The 21693-nt window shown below is 40.7% G+C and overlaps 1 protein-coding gene across 4 annotated transcripts; it reads left to right on the plus strand.

Moving 5' to 3' along the window:
• The first annotated feature begins 33 nt into the window (after nucleotides 1-33).
• On the plus strand, nucleotides 34-18604 carry mrrf (mitochondrial ribosome recycling factor). 4 transcript variants are annotated; one of them, XM_051412211.1, is made up of 8 exons: nucleotides 34-202; nucleotides 1368-1469; nucleotides 3915-4079; nucleotides 4194-4346; nucleotides 9501-9619; nucleotides 15025-15116; nucleotides 17191-17350; nucleotides 17822-18604. In XM_051412211.1, exons 2-8 carry the CDS (start codon nucleotides 1457-1459, stop codon nucleotides 17897-17899), a joined length of 780 nt encoding a protein of 259 aa, XP_051268171.1. In that variant the 5' UTR covers nucleotides 34-202; nucleotides 1368-1456; the 3' UTR covers nucleotides 17900-18604. The 4 variants fall into 4 exon arrangements, with proteins under 4 accessions (XP_051268171.1, XP_051268169.1, XP_051268168.1 ...); XM_051412209.1 differs by lacking the exon at nucleotides 1368-1469 and having other exon boundaries at nucleotides 102-202; XM_051412208.1 differs by lacking the exons at nucleotides 34-202; nucleotides 1368-1469 and adding an exon at nucleotides 266-347.
• The last annotated feature ends 3089 nt before the right edge of the window (nucleotides 18605-21693 follow it).

A 21693-nucleotide genomic window follows, 5' to 3' on the forward strand; every position in this document is an offset into this window, starting at 1 on the left:
GCATCTCCCGCAACGCTCACCTCGCGACTCTAAGTCACGTTCCCTTGTCGCTTCAGGCAGGGAACCCCGCCCACGCGGTATACGCCGTATACAATTACAAACAAACAATCTTACGTTGCAAAAACGTCGGCGCATGACGATGACGAGGTGGTTGTCAAACGGCTTCTCCTTACACGAGCCGGAGAAGACCGTAAACTACAAAGTAAGTAAGCTGTTTGCGGGTAATTTACAGGTAAAAGTCGTGTTTTTTCTGGTCGGAGCTGGAATTAACGACAGTGTTATGTTGAGCAAGGACGTGGTTAGCGTTTGCCCGAGGTATTATGAGCTGAAGGCGGCGAAGAAGTACTGTAAGCACGCTCTCATCACTCCGACCTTCACACAGTTTACGTAAGCTGCAGTAATAGGAGCAGTCTGTATCTTAAATATGTCCGCACTGTTGTTATTGATAATAATAATAATAATAATAATAATAATAATAATAGTATCTGCCTCGACAGGCTCCTGTGTTTCCTGCTCTACTCGAGTATTAATTTAAAAAGGACTGAATCAGTAGTTGTAACCCAAAGACCTTCTGATATGGACACACATATATATTAACAATATATCAAAATATGTCAGTATGTCGTCAGTATGTAGCTGATGTTCCTCACAGTGGCGTGAGTGAGGAAAAAACTTTTCAGTTTTCGGAGATATTTGTATAAAAATCATCAGGCACATGAATGATTCACAGGGATTCAGTCAGTCTAGCAAAATGACCACATATGTATGTGTCCTCTTACTTAAATAGTGTGTATATAGTGTGATATTGAACTGAAAAGATTAGGTGATTGACACATTAAATTAATTGCTAGCAATTATAATAATCAATTTTAAGACTTTAATTAAGCAAAGTTGTCAAACATTCGGAGGTTCAAGCTTCTGAAATGTGAGTGTATTTTGCCTTTATCTCTTTTTTAGCTTTGTAATATGAATATGTTTGGTTTTTGGACTGGTAACTGGACAAAACAAAGCAATTTGTACATGTGACCTTGGTCCCATAACTTCTGGCACTTTACAGTTAATCAGTTAAACTAATTGAGATGTTAATTGACATAATTGTTAGGGTGCTGCCCCAGTCTAAACAGTTTGTTTGACAAGGTAGAGCCAGGCAGAACATTATCAGATACTCTGCTGTGTTATTGTTTTTGGCACAAACTGCAGTGTGTGCAGAGGAGAGATCATGCTGATCACCAGCTGGCCTCTGCCACCTGAAGAAGAGAGCGGTGTGTCTGCAGCTGCTGCAGTGTGTGAAATCTACAGGATATAAGGCTACAGTATCCCACTGAACACCTGTGCTTCACTTTTTATGCTTGACTTCCCCTCTAAAGAGATCTGTCACCATCCCACATCTGAGCCTGTCTGCTCTGCCACAGTGCACCGTCTCATATCAGCTTGTCAGGAAACCTGCCAGCCGTGGATGCCTGTCATGGGTTTGTATTGTAGCTGGTGGTCCACAGTCTAGCCTAAATATTGCTATTGAGATATTTTTGGATTTAGTATCTGGAGTCAATGTTGGATTAACACCAGAGACACATGGCATGGCTTTACCACTGAGGACACATTGTATATGGGATTGTGGGGATTTTAATAACCTGAGGAGGATCTACAATTTACAATTATATATATAAAAAAAATACATATGATAGGTATATGCTTTTGGCCTGATTCTGACATATTTTTTAAAAAGAAAAATGACTTAATTTGTCTGTTTATGGCAAAATAAATACATAGATTTACATTTTAATAAATTTAATAAAGCAATTTAGTGTTACATTCCTGGCGTGGATGATCATTCAGATCATAATGTAGAAAGATAAAATTGACAGAATGTTATTGAGAAGTTAAAGGAATAATTAAATATGAAAAGTATTTAAAGTAATCAGAAAACCTCACATATTTGCTGGTAGTGGGTGGGTTTCACTGGGGATGGACTCATGACTGGTGGTGAGAAATGTTCACTTTCTTTTAAATAAATTATGTCCATTGAAGATGCATTTTATAATAAGGTGAATTCTGAAACATATTTATAACTTTTGTTAGATTGAAATGTGTACATCACTGTTTAAAATCCCCCGACCTACCTCTCAAAAGTGCTTTCAAACTCACAAATAAGTGTCTACAGTCAATTCACTGATCCATTTATCATTTTACAGAAAATAAATCTCCCTAATATGATACATTTGGGAAGGTTCCTCTCATTTGTAACCAAATTGTCTTTTAATGCAGCCGTACGGTTTGTTTCTCCTCACAGCTCGCATATATGTATATATAATTATAATTACACCAAACAAGAGAGGATGTCAGCCAGTCTGCAGTACACTGCGAGCTGTTCACAGCCACTGACTTTGAAAGACAGGCTTTAGTATGTGTTTGTGTCTGTGTGCTTCAAAATCTCTGAGTTTGTCTGTGCTTGTGTGTACGCCGAGGTTCAGTGACACAGTTCACAGTCGAGTGCCAGTTTGCGAGGTGGGAGGTGGTTATCCCATAGAAAGGGAGTGGTTGGTCTTGTGTGATTTTTGAATGGGAGGTTCCCCTTGAGGAATGCCCAAACAACGCGTGGGAGTAGACTTTGTTTTGTTTTCTATAGATTTGTGTGCGTAAGAGGAGCAGAAAGAGCATGTCTGGGATTTAAGTGTAATAGTGTATAATGTAGCCTGTAGAGTTGAGTGCAGGAAGGTCTACTACTGCACTGATGTGTTCTTACCAGAGCCTCTTTTCCTCCTCTGTGCTTTGTTTTGTCAGAGAAATTCTGGTTAAAGGCACAGTCTCTGATCCAAGCAGTGAAACCATTAGTCGGTTAATCAATTTAATATAGTACAGTTCAAAATATTTCTTATTTTAACATAAAGAATAGTATATTTCATTTAGTCAAGGCCCACACCGTGCTTTATGGCAGGGAGAATACTTTTGTAACCATTTCCCCCCAAATGCCTTTCATTTTGAATTTGTTTTCCAGTCCAAAAAAGCACAAGTGACCAATGGTGCAACTAGGCTCTAAATATTTTTTCTCTGTGCCCTCTGCAGTCTGCTCAGTGGTTTAAACTGTGATATTTCAGTCTATAATATGATCACCTGATATTCTGTGACTCAATTCCCAATGTACTAACACTAGACCAACCTTCTGTTGACCTTCTGTGACTATTACTACTACTAAAACAGAAACTTGTTCCCATTTAAATCTGCACAGATTTTGATGCTAAGCTTCCAGTTTCTTTTACCAATGAATTGTGATCTCTTCTGTTCTTATTTAACTGTTCAGAGGGATCTTTGTCTCTGTATTTGTAAAGATAGACTTTGTACAACCTAAAAAGCATAAAAGACCACTCAAAAACACTCTACAACTCTCCGAATTAGGCTTTTGTCGCAGTCATTTTTCAGTGTTTTGCAATATATAGGCAGGTGTTTCTATTATTTTGTCTACCAACTTACATCAATGAGAGCAAGCTAAATAACAGGAATGCCTCTCAGAATAATTCAATGCTATTCAGCTGCACCACCAACTACATCCTCCAAAATGTTCATAAAGTTAAACCATAACCTCTTTAAAACAACATAAACTGGCAACTGAGTGCTGCCTGCAAAGAAATATTGTTGACATTGCAAACAAAAGATGGCACAGATTGTGTTGGCACTATTTTCTTTTTCAGAAATGAATAGAAAAAAGAGACTATGGTACTGTAATAGGTTAGAACAAGATGTAGGCCTACCTCCTACTGGCTGATATGAGCTATTACTTCATTATTATAGATAGTGCCAGCTGGGCCTTCATCTGATCTGTGAACAAATATAATCCAGTCTCAACAAAAACTTTGTGTTTGCACTTCCTCTAACAACATTTTTCTTTAACCTCTCAATTCCCTCTTTTCTCTTCACAGTGGCTTTGAATCACCTGCTGCGACCACTGCTGTGTCAGTCCCTGCTGCGACAGGTCAGATCCCCCCTCGTGGCCACATCCAGGGTCAGTGCACCACCTCTGTGGCCCAACACCACCTGCTACCCCAGTGCATGCATCAGGCTCTATGCCACCAAGAAGTCAAAAGGTCAGTGAGGAGAGTACAACCTCTGATGTTACTTGATTAGATATTATTTGTCTCAGATTTCCCTTCACTCTTCCCTCAGAGCTTTTTCTTCTTTTTCTCTTTTCTTCATCCAAGCCAAGGCAAAGGGCCAGTCAGCTAAGGTGAATATTAATTCGGCTCTGGTGGAAGACATCATCAGTCTGGATGAAGTGAAAGGGGAGATGACAGCTGTTCTCAATGCACTCAAAGATGACTTCACACGCAACCTAAGCATCCGAACTTCGCCAGGTATTCATCTTATCTCGAATTCTTTCCCTCTCATGTCTGTCTGCCTGTGTCTCCTTACATCACTCTCCATTTGTTTGTCAAACTTTACACCCTTGTGTACGAAACTGAACAGTTAAAAAACCTTACAGAAGACAAAAAGATGGCAGCCAAGGTTTAGGTAGTAGAGAGGGTCCGGTTTGACACTGAATCTCAGTTTCTCCCCAGTCTCTGCGGATGCACAAGCCAGTGCATTCCTAATTGCCAGTCCCAAGCCCGGGTAAATGGGGCGGGTTTCATCTGGAAGGGCTTCCGATGTAAAAAAGCCTATGCCATATCAAATATACGGATCATTAGACCTACAGATGTTATGCTCTGGCAACCCCTATGGGTAGCAAGCTGAGACGTAACAAATCCAAAGACAAAAAGAACTAATAAAAGCAATATAATAAGAACAGTGACAGTGTTGTCATAAATGTAAGGGTTTAATATAGTTGCTTAGCTTGCTTAACAGGGTTAAAGTAGAAAAACATGCTAGAAAAGAACAAAGTAAATTAGTTATTGTCTTCTTATTTTATTGAATTCTCTTTTGTATCACTAGTATTTGTATGTAAATTTCAACTGTAGTTCAATCTGCAAAGGTATGCCTGGGATCTCATGGATGTCTGCAGTCCAACCAGAATGATAAAATGTTTACTCCAGAGTGAAACCAATGTTTAAATCCAGTCTTTCCAAAGAATGTTTTTCGGTAACATCTCTGCAAACGTGTCTCTACGCTTCCTCTGTTCTAGCCCAGGGTTAACATTTTATCATTCAGCATCTGGCATTATTTTCATATTGTTGGCAGAAGCAACACTACATGCATGAATCACAGAGGAACATACAGAGTGCTGAGGTCACATACGGTGCTTCCTTATTTGTTGATTTCTACTTTGAATTTGAAAAATAAATACCAAAAAGTCAGACGGACAGACATGGGCACTGACTGTTTTAATTACACCGTGCACTTGTGTTTCTCCACCCCATCATGCACTATACACATGAGGCCTTTCCTTCTTTACAGCACATTAAAGGCACATTTTGACTTTGGCGTTATAGTCAGGAAGTCTTCCTCTTTGTTTGCATCTACCTGACAAAGTGCCTGAGGGCTGAGAGAGAGCCCCATTGTGACCTTACCTTGACCCCAGTTTGACCTCTTGTTTCCCCAACTACATCCAGGTCTCGACCCTTTGCCTCTGGGTTCTAACAAATGCGAGCTGGGCTCTGCAGAGTCAGAGTTGGGGGTGTATAATAGAAGCTCCCGAGGGAGGAGGCAGCCGCTAGAATCAGACTTCAAACTTAAAGCGTTTTAGCTTTTTACTCCTTTTCCTCTTCAGAGGAAAGTGCGCTTTCTCTGACATTTGATCTGCTTCATGTGCTGTCTTTATACTTTTACACAACATGCATGAGAGTGAAACAACGGAAGCACGTAGACAACCTTGATGTCCGTTTCACTGTTCTTTATTCATTTATCTGTCCATTCTTCGTCTTGTTCACTTCTTTCCATGTCCACTCATCATTCAGCAATTTCTCGGATTGTGTCATTGTCTGTCTTCAGTCCCTCCCTTTATCCCTCCATTACTTACTCTTTTCTTTTGTTTTTCCAAGTCCCAGCTTTATGTTTTGGCCTCTGCTCATACCATATTTTTCAGTCTCTCTCATACTTTTAAATTCAAATTTCTTATTGACCCACAGGGAAACATTTGTTCACAGGTCAAGAATTTTCAAGAGTTTCCTACTTTCACTCCCTTTCTCCCCTTTCTCGTGTCAGTTTTGTCTCCTCCTCTCCATCCTGTCATCCTTTTATGTCTCCTCCCTCCACCTCTCTATTCCTCACTGCTCTCCTCCAGTCTCTCCATCCTCCTCTCTTCTGTCCAGCTGCACAGTAATCCAGGGAGGCAGCAGGACTTAGAGCTGACAGGAGAGATGAGATGGTGGAATGGAATGACGTCAGTTGTCCGTGTGTGTGTGTCTGTGTGTGTGTGTGTGTGTGTGTGTGTGCGTGTGTGTGTGTGTGTGTTTATTCCATGAACCTCTCATCTGGCTCTCATTAAGCTTACGAGTACATGTGTGTGCATATGACTGCATGTACTGTTGTGTGTTGCTTCACTGTATGTTGTGCATGTGTTTGTGTGTGGCAAAACATGTAGCTAGATAGATGTAGAGAGAAGGGATCAATGCTATGACCACCATTTTGTGGTTAGTCACAGATGGGTAATGTGGCCCCCGAAAACCACCTCTGTTTGTTTTTATGGAAACTTTTTTTAAGACGTAAGTGGCATCCGACATTCAACAAAATACAGCAAAACCACTTCAGGTCTTTTAAGTTGAAGAGAAGTGCTATTAGAGCCTAAAGGAATAGTTTGACATTACAATACATAACAATACAAGTGTTCACTTTCTTGAGGGTTAGATGTGAACACTGATACGACTCTGATGTCTTTCTGTTGACTGTAAGGCTACAGCCAGCGGCCATTTAGCTCAGAAAAGCATAAGTTCTGGGAAGCAGGGGAAAACAACCAGTCTGACTCTGTCCAAAGGAAACCAAATCTGCCTACAAGCACCTCTAAAGATTACTATTTAACACCTTATATCTTGTTTATTTTATCTGTACAAAAATCAAAATGTAAAACAAGTTGTTGGAACTATTTCTTGGCCGGGCCAGCGACTCCTTGGAGACTAAATAGTTAGCAATTAATCCCCTGTAAAACTGAGTTGTTTTTACATTTGGAGTTCAACACAGGACATTACAGCTGCCATAATAAATATGTTAGATACTACTCATAGTGACAAGCCCACAGATTATCACCTGACTCTGTCCTGTTTTAGTGTCTTTTAGTTCATTGTTTTGGTTTTACATTCAGCAACATTACTGTTTTGATTCACTCTTACTTACACTCTGCTCTTGCCATCTTTTACAGAACTAAAAAACAGTTATACACTACCCATCCACCACCAAACAACAGACAGAAAAAAGTTAGTGATTAGAGTAGAGCATTCAACAGCTAAAGAGCCAGATATTTCCCTTAGGAATTGGTGGCGACCAGAAACGGAGCCAAAAGCAGAATGAATGTTGGGCTTCCATTCACCAGGTGCACAGAAAACACGACTTCAGATAAATGCTAATGTTCCTCCATAACAGCTGGATGTCTAAATAAGCAAGTGTATGCTAAAAAGTTCCCCATATCAACTTAAAAGGTGATGATATGTCATTGTTGTGTCTACAGCTTCTTACACTGTCATACAAGCTGTAGTGCAGACCAAACAACTACATAGAGACCACCTTGATCTAGGTCGAACTTTGAGCTAAACCTGTATAGTTTTTTATGTGGTGGAAATGCAACACATGATGATGACACATTTATAAGTGTAGGATTCATAAACGTATTAACATATTTAGCTACACTTCTGCTGATCACGGCAACTGCTTCTCATCGTGTTACAATGCAGGATCCTTACCCCTACCTTTCACTAACTGTCTGTCTGACATTGACAACAGAAGTCTAGCAGCAGGATACAACTATTTCCTTGTGACCATCAGAGTGTATTGCTGAAATAAATGAACCACAATTAGATTTTATTGTCCTTTCAGCCCAGGTGTCCATGTAGCTCTGATGAGCTGCACTGAAATTCGGATAAGAAGGATTCGTATAAGAAGTTCACAAACTATGGGCCTGTTTAATGTTACTAAGGTACAAGTACTTTTTATCTGAAAAGCAAAAAATGTGTAGTTTACATTTGAAAGTATAGTGCAGTGCATCATATGTCATGTTTTGGTAAAGAACAAATTATTTCTTACCCAACATTGTCTGCCCTGCTTCTTCTCTGGCAACCCTCATATCCCTCAGTCCTCACCCTCCACCTTTGTAGTTAAAGAAATGTCTGTCTGTCTGTCTGTCTGTCTGTCTCTCTGGCTTTCTAAAGCACTAGCAGATGTGTAGGTGCTCATTGTCAAGGCACAGGTAACAAAGATGGACAGGCTGAAGGTCACAGATATGGACATGTATGTCTGCGTATACACAGAGAAGCACTGTGAGACGGACAGTGGGACAGGCAGGTTTAGAGCTGCACTCAAGTGGATGTTTGAAGTCAAAGAGAGAGACAGAATAATTGGCAGGCAGGTAGACGGTAATTCAGTTGGGCTGCTGGCTTTAAATAAAAGTTATCAATTTCATCACATCATACCAACTGTTTTAGTTATTTCTTCTTCTGCATCTAATCTCTAAGTGGTACATCTATGTTTTTTTTTTTTGGCCTCAAAATCATATATGATAAATTCATCCTGTAGAGAAAATTACACCGTTGGCTCACCTCCTCATCACCCCCCCCTTTTCCACACACACCACCAGCACTGCCCCCAGTGGGTAAGCGTGGGGCGGGTGATGTAAGGCAGAGGTGGAGAAGAAGGAAACAACTGCGTCTGAGGTTAGCCAGATGGAGGAGAGGGAGAGGGGTGAATGGATGGAGTGAGGGAATAAAGGAAGAGAGGGAGGCAGGGGACAGAAGTCGACTCATGTGGGCAAACTTAAACTTACCTTTTCCCGGCGTTGACAGTGAGGAGAGACAATAGATCATGGAAAATCTTAACAGTCTGACAGTGGTCTCTAATTTCTTTTTTAACTTGCCCATGCAATTTGCGGCTTCTGCTGCACAGTCATCTGTCTGTCTATGTGTTTGTTAATCTGTCAGAATGAATGATTGACTGTATTTTTTAATTTATGTTTGGTCTACGTGGAAACTGTGTCATCACACCAAAAAATTATATTTACCAAAGCCCGACCCATACTGGATTTTTGGGGTTGATACCTATATTGATCCTTAAAAAAATACATGAACATAAACAAGCATTTTGTAAATTTCAAACAGTCAACGTCATTTAAATTTCTATTCTTTAAATAACTACAGCTCTACAAAACAGCATTCAACTTGAATTTAGAGAAACAAAGTCAAATACACATAAAATGCAGCCTAAAAAAAACCCATCTATTGCCAAAAATGCTGATATATTAGCCAATAAAATTGGCCTGCAGATGCATAGATGCAGAAAATTACGCATGGCAACGGTAAAATAATGCCTTAAATTGTCAATGTGGTAAATAAATTGTGAATAAACAATTACATGTATTTGTATTTGTTTAGGAGCTCTGGATCACATTGTGGTAACAACTCAAGATGGGAAGTTTCCCCTCAACCAGCTGGGTCAGATCTCCATGAAATCACCTCAGTTCATTATGGTCAACATGAGCAGCTTCCCAGAGGTAAGACGATCACACACACACACACACACACACACACACACTAGCACACATATGTACAGATTCTTCCGAGCAGAATCTGTTTGTCTCACGCATACAAGCACACAGTAACTAAAAGCTTTATAAAAATAATCCAAAGCACAGACAGATAGACGGCCCTCACAGAAGGAAAAGTGAGCCAGACCAGAACTCTTAAGCCCACATCTCTGTATAAATGAAACCTGACCTGCCTCTCTCTCTCCAACTGTGTCTCAGATGCTAATTGATTGATCACTCGGGGAGCCCTTTGTTCTGGGGTGAAAGATAGCAACAAGAACCTAAACTCTGTGTGTGCGTGCACTGAGATGTGGTTATGTCTGCGTGTGAGTTGTCACAGAATAGGAAATGACCTCATTTTACCCCCAGGTTAGGAAGGAATGGATTATTTGTCTTTTCTTTTTTTTTTTTACTCCCTTTTTCTCTCTCCCGTTTTTCCTTCTTAGATGATACACCACTGTACTAATCAGAGCTCCAGAAAGAAACTCTGTCCATGGGGGCAACTCACAATTTTAGTGGCCAGACTTTCTGGTGGTGTGGAATATCTACATCTGCTTCTTTTAGCATTTAACATGACATTGTACAACCATATATCCACAGACAGTCACGACAGTTCTCTTTGATCTCATTGGCCATTGAGCCACTATACAGCTACATGGTGCATTGTTTTCATTTTGTTTTGTTTTTTATATCTGATCCTCTTCTCAGAAGATGCAACAAGCTCAAATGTAGATGATAAAATCCACACATTAAGCATACATTTAATATTAAAATTATATGCAAAATACGGTAAACGCAAGACAAACACATGCATAAATATACAATATTTCACTCGGAGACCTGCTTATTGATTAATTGAATGATTGCAATAGTTCAGTCAGAAAACTCACATTTAAAATGTACAAAGAACAACAGGCAGCAGTACTGATGCAGGGCAGCAGTGGCATTGACAGAGCAGAGGGAGAGCTGGGAAATGTTGCAGCTTAAATAGACCGCCAGATTGGAAGGTTGTGTTTGGTTTGTGATTATGGAAAGTGAGGCAGTGCAGCTCGAGTTGAACTGGCCTGAACTAGCTCGCAGGTGTCGCTCCATTAATTAAACATTTTAAAAAGTAGTTTTCAAAGTGCAAAAACTAATGCGTTCAATTAAGTGCAAGAATTAAAATACAGAACAAACATGATTTAAAGGGTTAAGGCTGAGTTAAATGCTCAAGTCTGCATGCTCACAGTGACGATGCCAACATGCTGATGCTAAGCAGGCATAATGGTGTTCACCATCTTAGTAAAGCACCTGAGAATGCTTAACATTTGCTTAACAGGTAATAAACACAAATGGCAGCTGAGGGTGATGGGAATATTAGTTTTGCAGGTATTTGGTCATAAACGTAAGTATTAAGCAAATTAAATGTTTGACCTGGTGATAGTACTAGATGAAAGGTTAAGGAATCACCAAAACCATTACAGTTCATGCCAAGGGGGACGTCGTGTGTGACAAATTTCATGGCAGTCCATCCAATAATCACTCAAAACCACAGATGTGAACCTCATGTCAAGGGATCACCAAAATCAGTAGACTTCATCTTCGGGGGGCCATGAACATCTGTACAGAATTTAGTGGCAATCCAATAAACATTTTGACAGGGTATTGAAGGACAAAACATGACACAGGTGTATTACATTTGCATGTTGGAGGAGCAAAATGTTGCCGGATTCATTAAAACATCACACAAAATGTTTATACATTATTTAAACATCAAAAAACAGCTAAACAATAGAAAGGCAACATATGTGTGATCAAAAAGGAATATTGTATCTAGAATACTGCCTTATCAAAACACGTAATATTAGGAGAGACCAGGGCAAACACCCCTAGTTCAGACTAGGTTCCCAAAGAGGAGACCTTGAGGAATAGAAATACTATTCCACAAGTAGATTCAGGATGAACATATTAGGAAAATATTGGGGAACAATTTCTATATAGAAAAAACTATTTTACAAAGATATCATTTTGTTGTAGAAAAAAAAAGAAGGTTAAGGACAGAGATAGAGGGTAGATGTATAGTATCTATGTACTATAGATGATAAATTCAAAGGAAGGGTTTTAAATCAAAATTTAGGCCAATATTAGGTCCGACTTTTTCTAGAAAAAGAGGGAATAAACTGCATGAGCAGCCTGAATGAAGTGTGCTGTAACGTGTAGGTAATAGTTTTTACATCTGTTGGAACTATAATGCTCCGCTATATGTACCCTAACGGTGTGCTTAACTTTGCCCACAGACTATTTGCCACATGAGCATGAGATGGTGTAAATAACACCATTTGTGGTGCAAGAGTAAACTTCTTCTTACCGCGCTGTTTAAAATCGGTACATTTGAAAAGTACTGTTGCATTTCACACAAGCACCGCATTTGTAATTCCCATCCGGGATGGGGGCAGGCATGAGCTGTGACTCTGAGTATTTTGAGGAGGCAGGTCTGAATGGGCTAGAACGTATCATGAGAAAACCACTTGGGGGGGGTCATTGAAAACAAGTGAGGGTCAGGCTTAATCATATTCAGCACAGCGGTATTACTCAGAGATTACTCAGGAATTTAGTTCTACAAGAATTCAAAGATATTAACCAGTTTTCAGTCGCATGGACGACATTCAAAAGCAGTTTGTTCTTGCGGAGAACCACCCATCTGTTACAACAAAAAACTGTTTTCATTCCATCATCTTCTATTTTTCTACCGGTCACCTTCTGTGAACCTGAAGAGTGTGGTTTTACCTCTTTGTTCTCTTTTGTGTTGATATCACAAAACAACATGCAAATCTTAAATATCGGGGTCTCAAATCTGGGAATCCAGTCTTCAACCTGAATCGGGCTGAATGGTCCTTCGGTGAGTCTGTTTCCTTCCCAGGAACTCCGACCACAGACCACACACACACACACTGACAGACACACGCTACCTTGTCGTGCCCTACGTTACCCATGTCCCACACAAAGGTGAGTCCTCAGTACCCAGAGCTAATAGGCTTATAATGATGCCTATCCATTACCAGGCACTCCAGAGGCCCTAGCATTGTTTTCCATTCATTCATTAAGAGTAGCCTGGGAAGGCACAGTGGAACTAACAACAACTACTGGCATGCTTAGATCAGGAGGCAATCTGGTGTGTGTGTTTTAGGATGAGTGTATATGTGCATTTAAGCATGCCACCACTGTGTTCATGAAGTGTTTTCTTCAGGACTCTCGCACACATTCCTCTCCGCCCGCTCAACTCTTTGCTTTGAACTGGGCCGGCAAGCGTTTGATGTGAAACTTCAGTGTAATTTCTCTCCCTTTCCCAACATATTAACCAGAACCCGCCTGGCCTTTCCAGAGAAATTCTGCTTCCCCCCCCTGTAACCACCGAAGTGGTCATTGGAGAGAGGAAACGGTGATGAATTTGATGCTGAGAACAATCAAACATAGGTATGGGCTGAATCTATCACCCCACGCTCAAAGAGAGCAACCAGAGGGCCTGTGCTCCGGATGACTTTAACAAAGGAAAAGAAACTAAACCTCATGAATTCATTTAATGCGCACAAATAAATTCCTTTAATCTCGCTCCCATTTCTTTCCCCCAGCGGAAAAGGCCAGAAGGAGCTGTTGAGAAAGGGGAGTAGAGCAGAAAGTGGGGAAAAAAGGAAATGTAATGCTCTTTTTTTCATCACATTGCACATTTACACACTTTGTAAAGCTCAGCTAAGGGAATTGTCATGTGGTTGCAGAATTGGTTTGAGGAGTGTGACTTTGTTTTCAGTGATTCAAAGGATTTGGCTTTATGCACCGTTTAACTCTTGTTCTCTGGTTCTGATGTTGTATTTGCTGGACTAAAGGATTGTGTTGTATATGGTGGATCAAGTTTTTATGTCTCACACATGTGAATCCTGTTTTAATATTTACCATTGAGTCACATGCAAGCTTCTTTTTTTCTGCCTGCCTGCCAAACAAACAAATACACTTTTAAATCAAATTCCAGAGGACTCTATTCTATTCTACTCTCAATTAACTGATATTATCCAAGTATTGTGTGATTGTAGAACAACATCTTTGTCTGATCCCATCTTGTGTTGAGATATCATTTAGCCTTTACAGGCACAGCTGCCTCTCCAGCCAGTGTCCACATTGACACTGGATCGCTTGTTCCCATCACAAAACACAAAATGCTCTTCTTTTCATTTCCCTCTGATTATCTCCATCCTTTAAAAAGATGACAGATGGTGTTTGGGAAATATTAGTTTCTCCCCCCTAACTTTTTCAATAGCCCATGTTAGACAACAGCTGAGGAGAAGGGAATATTCTGCAGATGTTTTGACAAATTTGCAGGAGGCAGGCAGTTATTCTGTGTCCCAAATCCATGCCTATCCTCACTATCGATTTATTTCTGTCGGTGTAGATGCTCAGTAAACGTGCATTTTCAGTTTTATTTGTACATTTTATTATTTACACCTGTTTTTTTCTGCTGTGGGATGTAACGTTGTCTTTTGTGAAAAAGGTTTAGTAAGGCATTGATGACCTACATCCATCAAAATTCTTAGTAACACTAGTGTTGAATGCATTTATTGTTCACCCAAAGAAAACAACCCTAACAATTGGATATTCTATTACATGCTTCTGCAGCACACCTTCTTCATTGCTTTTCAGTTAATAGAAATAAATAGAATTGAATTAATGTTTTCAGTCATTCAGATAAATGGTCAGTTCGTAGATATAAAAGGATCAATTTAAGGTAACAAAAATATTTTTATTTTTATTTTCAGGTTATTATACACTAATGGAAACATATTTATATATATTATATTCCATGTCTGTCATATCCTGTAAATAGAGCCCCATAAATCCTTTTCTCATCTCATCAGAATATATTCAATTAAACATTTGATCCAAAAATGAACACATACACACACGTGCTTTAAGTTTGTGTGTGTGTTTGTGTATCCATGTATCATACACAAGCACAAGCAGACTCTCCTGTGAGGTCACCGTGGGTCAACGCCCTGCCCTGCAACCTCTCAGTCCTGTCCCACAGGGCCGAGCGCTGACAGTGGCCCGAGGCACTTCCATACGGCATGGGCTTCCCCAGACACACACACACACATACATACACACATAATATACACACCACAACACCTTAATGATTACCAGCTGGAGGAGCTGAGCCACTACCTGCAGTTGTAGTGCTGCTTTTCCATTCACACCAGTGTGTGTGTGTGTGTGTGTGTGTGTGTGTGTGTGTGTGTGTGTGTGTGTGTGTGTGTGTGTGTGTGTGTGTGTGTGTGTGTGTGTGTGTGTGTGTGTGTGTGTGTGTGTGTGTGTGTGTGTGTGTGTGTGTGTGTTTGTGCCCCCAGGCTATAAAGGCTGCCATCCATGCCCTGAAAGAAAGTAGCATGAACCTTAACCCAGAGGTGGATGGGACGATCATCAAGGTGCCCGTTCCCAAGTAAGTTTCTTTCTCTCACACACACAGCCCCAAGAGTAGAAACACTTTCCTGTTTTTCGATCTTACACTTTTACTTTTCTTCAATCGTTTCCCCATCACTACTACTTAATATAAACATGTATTATAACTTCTTTGAGCCCTGAGCCCATTGGGTGATCTAATCAATCAATCACTCGTCAAAATGTTAATTGATAATAATTTTTACACATTCAAGTTTTCTTTTTTATTTAGACAAAATAAATTAGTTTATGACATCTTTTTTATGCTCTGTTAACCTTTGACAGACATTTTACATTATTTTTGAGATTTTATCGACTAAGTTATTACCCAATAAATCAATGAAATAATCAATACATTATGTAAATGGTCATGGCTTAACCTTACAGTAAGTCTCATCCATGGTTTTGAATTGCTCCCCATTAATAAATCCCCCTGTCTAAGTTATAACTGACAGATTTATTGACTTTTGTCTGTAGATGTATAGAGACCCCCAGTGTGTTGATGTGAGGGTCGGGTCACTCTCTCTCTCTATTCTGGCCATACCTCTCTCACTCACTCTCTCTCTTTTTCTCTTTGCCAAGTCAAACAACCTCACACAAAACTATCCGTCACTCACTCAGTAAAGCGCTCTATGTGTATATACTGTATGTTTTTTTACATATACACACATGTGCATGTAAGTATCCACGCATAAATGCCGGCCTGTGTCTGTGTGTGTATGTGTATGTGTATGTGTGTGTGTGTGTGTGTGTGTGTGTGTGTGTGTGTGTGTGTGTCTATGTCTGTGTGTGCGCGCACGCACTGGAGCAGCAGGTGTTAGTCTGGCAGAGGAGGGAGACAAGAGTCAGACTGCTTTCCCCCTGCAATCAGTCTCGGCACGCTCCGAGCCTCCATTTGCATTTCCAAAGAGAAGGCGCTCCTTGATTGGCCCTGGAATCAGTAATTAGGCCGTATTGTTTGCGGTAAATAGACGCTGCACTTGGATTGTTTGCAAATAGTCCCCGAGGCAAAAACAACGAAAAAAAGCCAATTAAGGACAAAGGGGGAGAGTGAAATGGGAAGTAGGATTTTCTGAGTGATTAACGAATGCAAAGTGAATACAAAGTTGTCGGTATGACGGATGTTTCAGCTCTGGTCTGAGACCTCGGCGAGTGATTGTCGTTAACTACAAGTCCGAACTAAAATGATTAGACTTCGGACCTACAAGCACTTAAAGTTCTCATTTGCACAAGTGAGGACATTACTTTTTTTTTTTATCATTTTATCTCTGCACTGTTATGTGTTTTATATTTTCCACAGAGGACCGATCAAGAGTCTGACTGACTCTTTTTAGGTCTCTGTGTGCAGTTTGAAGGCATGTTGAAAGTTTTGCCTAGTTTATCTTATTTTCCTAGATGTCTGATATCAAGTGCTGTAGAAAAAAAAAAGTACACTTTCCAGTCCCTCCAGGCTTTTCCTTGGGGGGGATTGTTGCAGCCGAAAACGCCAGATTTAATTGCAGCTTGTCTAAAAAATTGCTACGCATGTTGTGATGTGTGTTTTTTTTTTTTTTTTTTTTGCTATGAAATTGCATGAGAAAACAAAAACATAGCAAAAATAGTTGCTTTTTAAAATTATTCTTTAAATATTGAAGGCAACTTGTTCATACATGTCTGCATTGTCTGCAGCAAGGAACAAGGAAGTTTGGCTCAACGTTTTGTGAAGGAAACTACAATGATCGGTTACGTTTGCAGAAAAGTTGCAGTGATTGAACGAAAGGTCACACAGGATTCGTGGGGATTGGTTGAATTTGCTTTAATTGTTGCAATTGCACCTTCCTGGAGGGACGGCATTTCTCCAACACTGAGAGCTTAACAATCCTTTAATAAACATTTAGTGTACAACCCATAGACATCAGTAAAGCTAAGCTATATCAGCAGCCAGAGACATAAAGGGCACAGATGAGTTTTTTGTGTGTGGATCCTTGCTTGGTATAATCCTTTTGACTGTATCCCAGTGGTTCCTACCTTCTCTGCTTTGTTTCTTACTCTTTTGGTCTCCTCTCTTTTCCCCTCATATCCACCTTCCCCTGCAGAGTAACGCGGGAACACAGAGAGACCCTGGTGAAGCTGGCCAAACAGCTCAGCAACAAGGCAAAAGACTCACTGAGGAGAGTACGATCTAATGCCGTTACACAGGTCAAAAAGGCAAAGGAAGTACACTCGGAGGATACCATACGACTAGTAGAAAAACAGGTAGGAGACGGGGAGAAAAAGACAACAGGGCTATTGCACATAGATGCAGAGGCGTTCATTGAGCTTCATAAGTAATAGATCAGGCTGACGGAAGGAAGTTTTAAAGGAAGGTTGAGATGACTAGCTAGATGCTACAGATGATTCAGGGAGGTAACTGATAACTAGAGCTTACTAAGACCTGAAACGATTGTAACCGCAGCCCAAAGCACCCAAGGCTACAGCTTTCTCTAAAGGGAAATTATAACTAAAGAATGAAGTCATTTCCTAATAGTTGCTTTCCAGTTGTAGTATTTTACTGTTATTTGTGAGTTGGAACCAAAGTGAGAAGTGAATCATCGGTCCTGTCTCGATCCATCACATCGCAACTACATAATGTTATCATTTACTAGACATACGCTACAGGGAGGTAAGAAATGGTCCCAAAAGATGTATTCAAAATGGTTTATCCATCTTTCCTCTCTGCCTTCACAGATTCAGCAGTTGTCGGACAACATTGCAGTGGACATTGACAAACAGCTTGCAGCCAAGACCAAGGAGCTGTTAGGCTGACTGTGACAATGATAAGAAACGAACCCACAGATGGACACACATAACAGAAGCAACGTGTCATTCTTGTCGTGTTAATAATAGACAGTTTTTTGATGAGGTCTGAAAGCTTTAAACAGAAGAACATCTTTCGGGACTGTTGTACAGTGTTTTGGTACGCCTGGCAGAAACTGGGCCCACATCGCTGGCAAAGATCTGCCCCTCGCTGCTGGGTGATATCTGTGTTTAACCGTCGGTGCATAAACAGAAATTGGCACGGAAACAACAACAACGACAGACTGCCAGTCACCTCCCTCCTCCCTTGTTACTCTTCCTGTCTTCAAACAAACACCAAGCGAGGGACGAATGGACTTTTAATGGGATTTGCGGGCCTCCTCCTAATCAAACCCCTTGCCACAAGGGCCGTCTGTTTATATAAAACAAGCGCACCCGTCTGAATGTAAACTGGCTGCGGGTTTGTCTTGGTGGCAAGAGCGAGAGAGAGAAAGGGAGAGAGAGTTTGTTCCAGAGACGCAGGATATCATTAGCGTGTTGCCAAACATTTGTTTCGCATTGATTCAAAGTCTGTTAAAAATGCACTTGAGAAAAAAAAAAAAGGGCCTTTAATTTCTACCCATGTCTAGGATTGATAATATGGCTGCTCTCTCGACAATAAAGCCGGGAAAGGAACATTATTGATGGACTCCATTAAAGAAACACTGCTTTGTACCATGTGCGTCATCTTTCTCGCTCTTGTTTTCTTTTCTTTTTCTCCACTTTTGGTTTGAAGTCGCCCCCCTCCTCCATTAGTCAGAGTGATAATGGACTTTTCCTGTGTACAGATCTCCAGGCCCTGGCTGCTGGCACCGCAATTGTCCATTAGGAAACTTTTTTTTAATGTTGTGCACTTGGCCCCCTTTGTCTTTCAATTGCTGCACTTTTAAAGCCACGGTCAGAGATTGCACTACGAGTAGTTGTTCAAAGTGACAAGAAATGTTTGAATGGGAAAACCTACTCGGCGACACACTGCATGGCTCTGCTTTCATCTCTCCCCTGTTTACACCAGCTAGAGGCTTCTCTGTACTATTATGTGGTCCGTGTCTTCATCTTTATCATGATTTGTTTTGCTTCCTCTGCTACTGGTCGCAGGCAGCCCACATGGCAGACAGGTTTAATTTAAATGTTTGCCCACACACTTGGTCTTATAGTCACCCAGTCATTTGATGATTACAGCGCTGTAACATTGCAAACTACTAATTACATCTATCAAAATGCTTTCTGATGTCTTCTAAATGGAAAAAAAGCAATTTAGCTTTAGTGACAATGCAGATTCAGTGGTGGTTTTAGTCATCTTTGGTGTTTTGGTACCAGCGCTAAGTTGCACGCTACAGATTGTGGCTTTATTACATTTGCCTAGGCCCTCTGTCTCCCTGAATGGCTTTGCTTTAATGGCCTAAACAGACCGGAGTCATTGGATAAACAAGAGTTTAGCAGAGGAGTGGCCGGGTCGGGACAGGGGAGGGGAGGGGTGGAAATGGCAGGTTTTTGTGGTGATTCTAGGTCCATATGTCAGCAATTTGAGGGCATTGTGTACCTTGGCCTAAAACAGAGGCTTCATGATCGATGGAGGGGTGAAAATCTCCCAAGTCCCTGGCGCAGAACACAGGCAAGCACGAGGAAATTGCTTTCAGCTGATAGCTTCATTTTGGTTGACATTTATCAAGTGAATTACCCCTGTTCCTTTCAAATGTTTACTACTACTAGCACCGCCTTTTGACGTACGTGTGTGTGTGAGACTGCATTTGTGTGCGAGAGAGAGAGAGAGCAATAGAGGTTCGTCTTTGTGGAAGTTGTGCTGTGTCCTTTGGCGATTCCTCGCAAAAATATACAAGTGTAAATTAGTTCAGTAAACGTTTGATTTGATAGTCTAGCCTTTTATATAGCTGCCGGTGCATTTGAGGAAAGCTAACCAGTTACACATTTTCAACTTATATTTTTAACTCACAACAAACTCGTAGTTAGTATTTTTTACTAAAAAAAGCATCAGTATCTGATTCTTGAATGACAGAAATGCATTTATCACAGGGGTTAAAGGACCAGCGTGTAGGATTTAGTGTCATCTAGTGGCGTAGTTGCAGATTGCAACCAACTTGCCTCACGAAACACCCTATGTAGACCCAGTGTTAGTGTCAGTGTAGTCTGTTCTCGGCAACATGGCGCTTCAACATGATGGCCTCCATGAAAGACAACTTACTCCCTCTGCAGATAAATTCTCATTTTAAGGTAACGAAAACACGATTCTACACTAATGGAAACCTACATATAAATATTATATTCCATTTCTGCCAATATACCCTCCTAAATGTTACACACTGGACCTTTAAAGCAAGACCTTTGCAGCTATTTATATTTGGCTAATTAGCTGCAACAGTGACCTTTATGGGATAATGGTGAGTGTTAAAATATAATGTAACCGTAACATGAGAGTCATAAATCAATTGACTGACTCAGAAATGTCAGTTACAGCATTATCTAGCATAATCTTTGCCAACATTAGCCAACATAAGCTACTGGTCATACCAGATCAAGTGAGGCTTAAGCAGTAAAGAGTGTATTAAATTGAGCAAGAGTGCATTTAGTTCTGAATTCTAGTCTCGCTTTAAAACATCAAGAGAGGGATTTTTAAAAGTTGCAGTGTGCTTACTGGATCCAATTTCATCCCCTTTACTGTATTCAGAAAACATAAATATCAGATACAAGATTACAATTTAAACTCGTATTGGGGGACAAAAAAACAATCAAAATCCATTGAGTGTTTCTCTTTATCTCAGTTTCTCCATCCTCTCTTCATTTTACCGCATATCCCCATATCCCTGTTCTACTTCTCAATATCTGTACTTTTCATGCAGATTTCATGACTTGCATTATTCATACGTTTTGAGAGAAGCTTGCCACCATTGTCTCATACTAGTTTGCCATAAAAGAGCAAGCATTACATTGTTGTGTGTGTGTGTGTGTGTGAGTGTGAGTGTGAGTGTGAGTGTGTGTGTGTGTGAGAGTGTGAGAGAGAGAGAAGAGAAAGAAGAGAAAGGATGTATATATGATTCCCCTCCGCGTCCCGTCTTCCCTTTGTGTGATTACACTCTGTACATCAAGCTGCGATGCTCCTGCAGCAGCTGAAGCGCTGAGGAGGGCCGGGGGGGACACAGAGCCGACCACTTCAGCATAGAAAGAATTGGATTGATCCCCCACACACACACACTTCTTATTCCCTCCTCCTCTCTCTCTCTTTTCTCTCTCTCTCTCTCTCTCTCTCTCTCTCTCTCTCTCTCTCTCTCTCTCTCTCTCTCTCTCTCCTTTCTCATCACCTCTGGAGTGTTAAGAGCATCAGAGTGTGAGAAGCCACCCTGAAGATCTCATCAAGGATCCAATCAGCGCACAAATACGAAATGCACTCTCCTCTTGCGACTTGATGATGGGGGGAAAGACATCGAGAGAGCCTGTCTGGACAGAAAATCTCTGCATATGCAAATTGAACTAAAGATTTAAATGGATTTGATGTTCATAAGAGTATCTCTGACCCTTTCGGGGGTGTAGTAACAAGCTTGCAGGAAAAGAATATGTGCAGATTAGTCTATTAATATTTATAGATGTAATTGGTTGAGCTGTGTGGCATGAGGCCTTCTCTGTGCCTGGTGTAATGCAGACCACGTTTAGGCCTAATCCAGGTGGGCGCTCTTACTGCCTCTAAAAGGGAAATGGCCGGCCATTTTAGGAGGAAGCTGGATATCCTAATAATCAGGTAAACTAATACCGGG

This window comes from Dicentrarchus labrax, unplaced genomic scaffold, assembly GCF_905237075.1.
Source record: "Dicentrarchus labrax unplaced genomic scaffold, dlabrax2021, whole genome shotgun sequence".
Taxonomy (NCBI): Eukaryota; Metazoa; Chordata; class Actinopteri; family Moronidae; genus Dicentrarchus; species Dicentrarchus labrax.

What these genes read in the sequence shown, in the direction of transcription:
- mrrf (XM_051412208.1), top strand. Translation starts at nt 281, where the DNA reads ATGTTGAGCAAGGACGTGGTTAGCGTTTGCCCGAGGTATTATGAGCTG. An exon ending in ACATGAGCAGCTTCCCAGAG is followed by an intron (nt 9,620 to 15,024) that starts GTAAGACGATCA and finishes TTGTGCCCCCAG; the next exon opens with GCTATAAAGGCTGCCATCCA. An exon ending in ATCAAGGTGCCCGTTCCCAA is followed by an intron (nt 15,117 to 17,190) that starts GTAAGTTTCTTT and finishes CTTCCCCTGCAG; the next exon opens with AGTAACGCGGGAACACAGAG.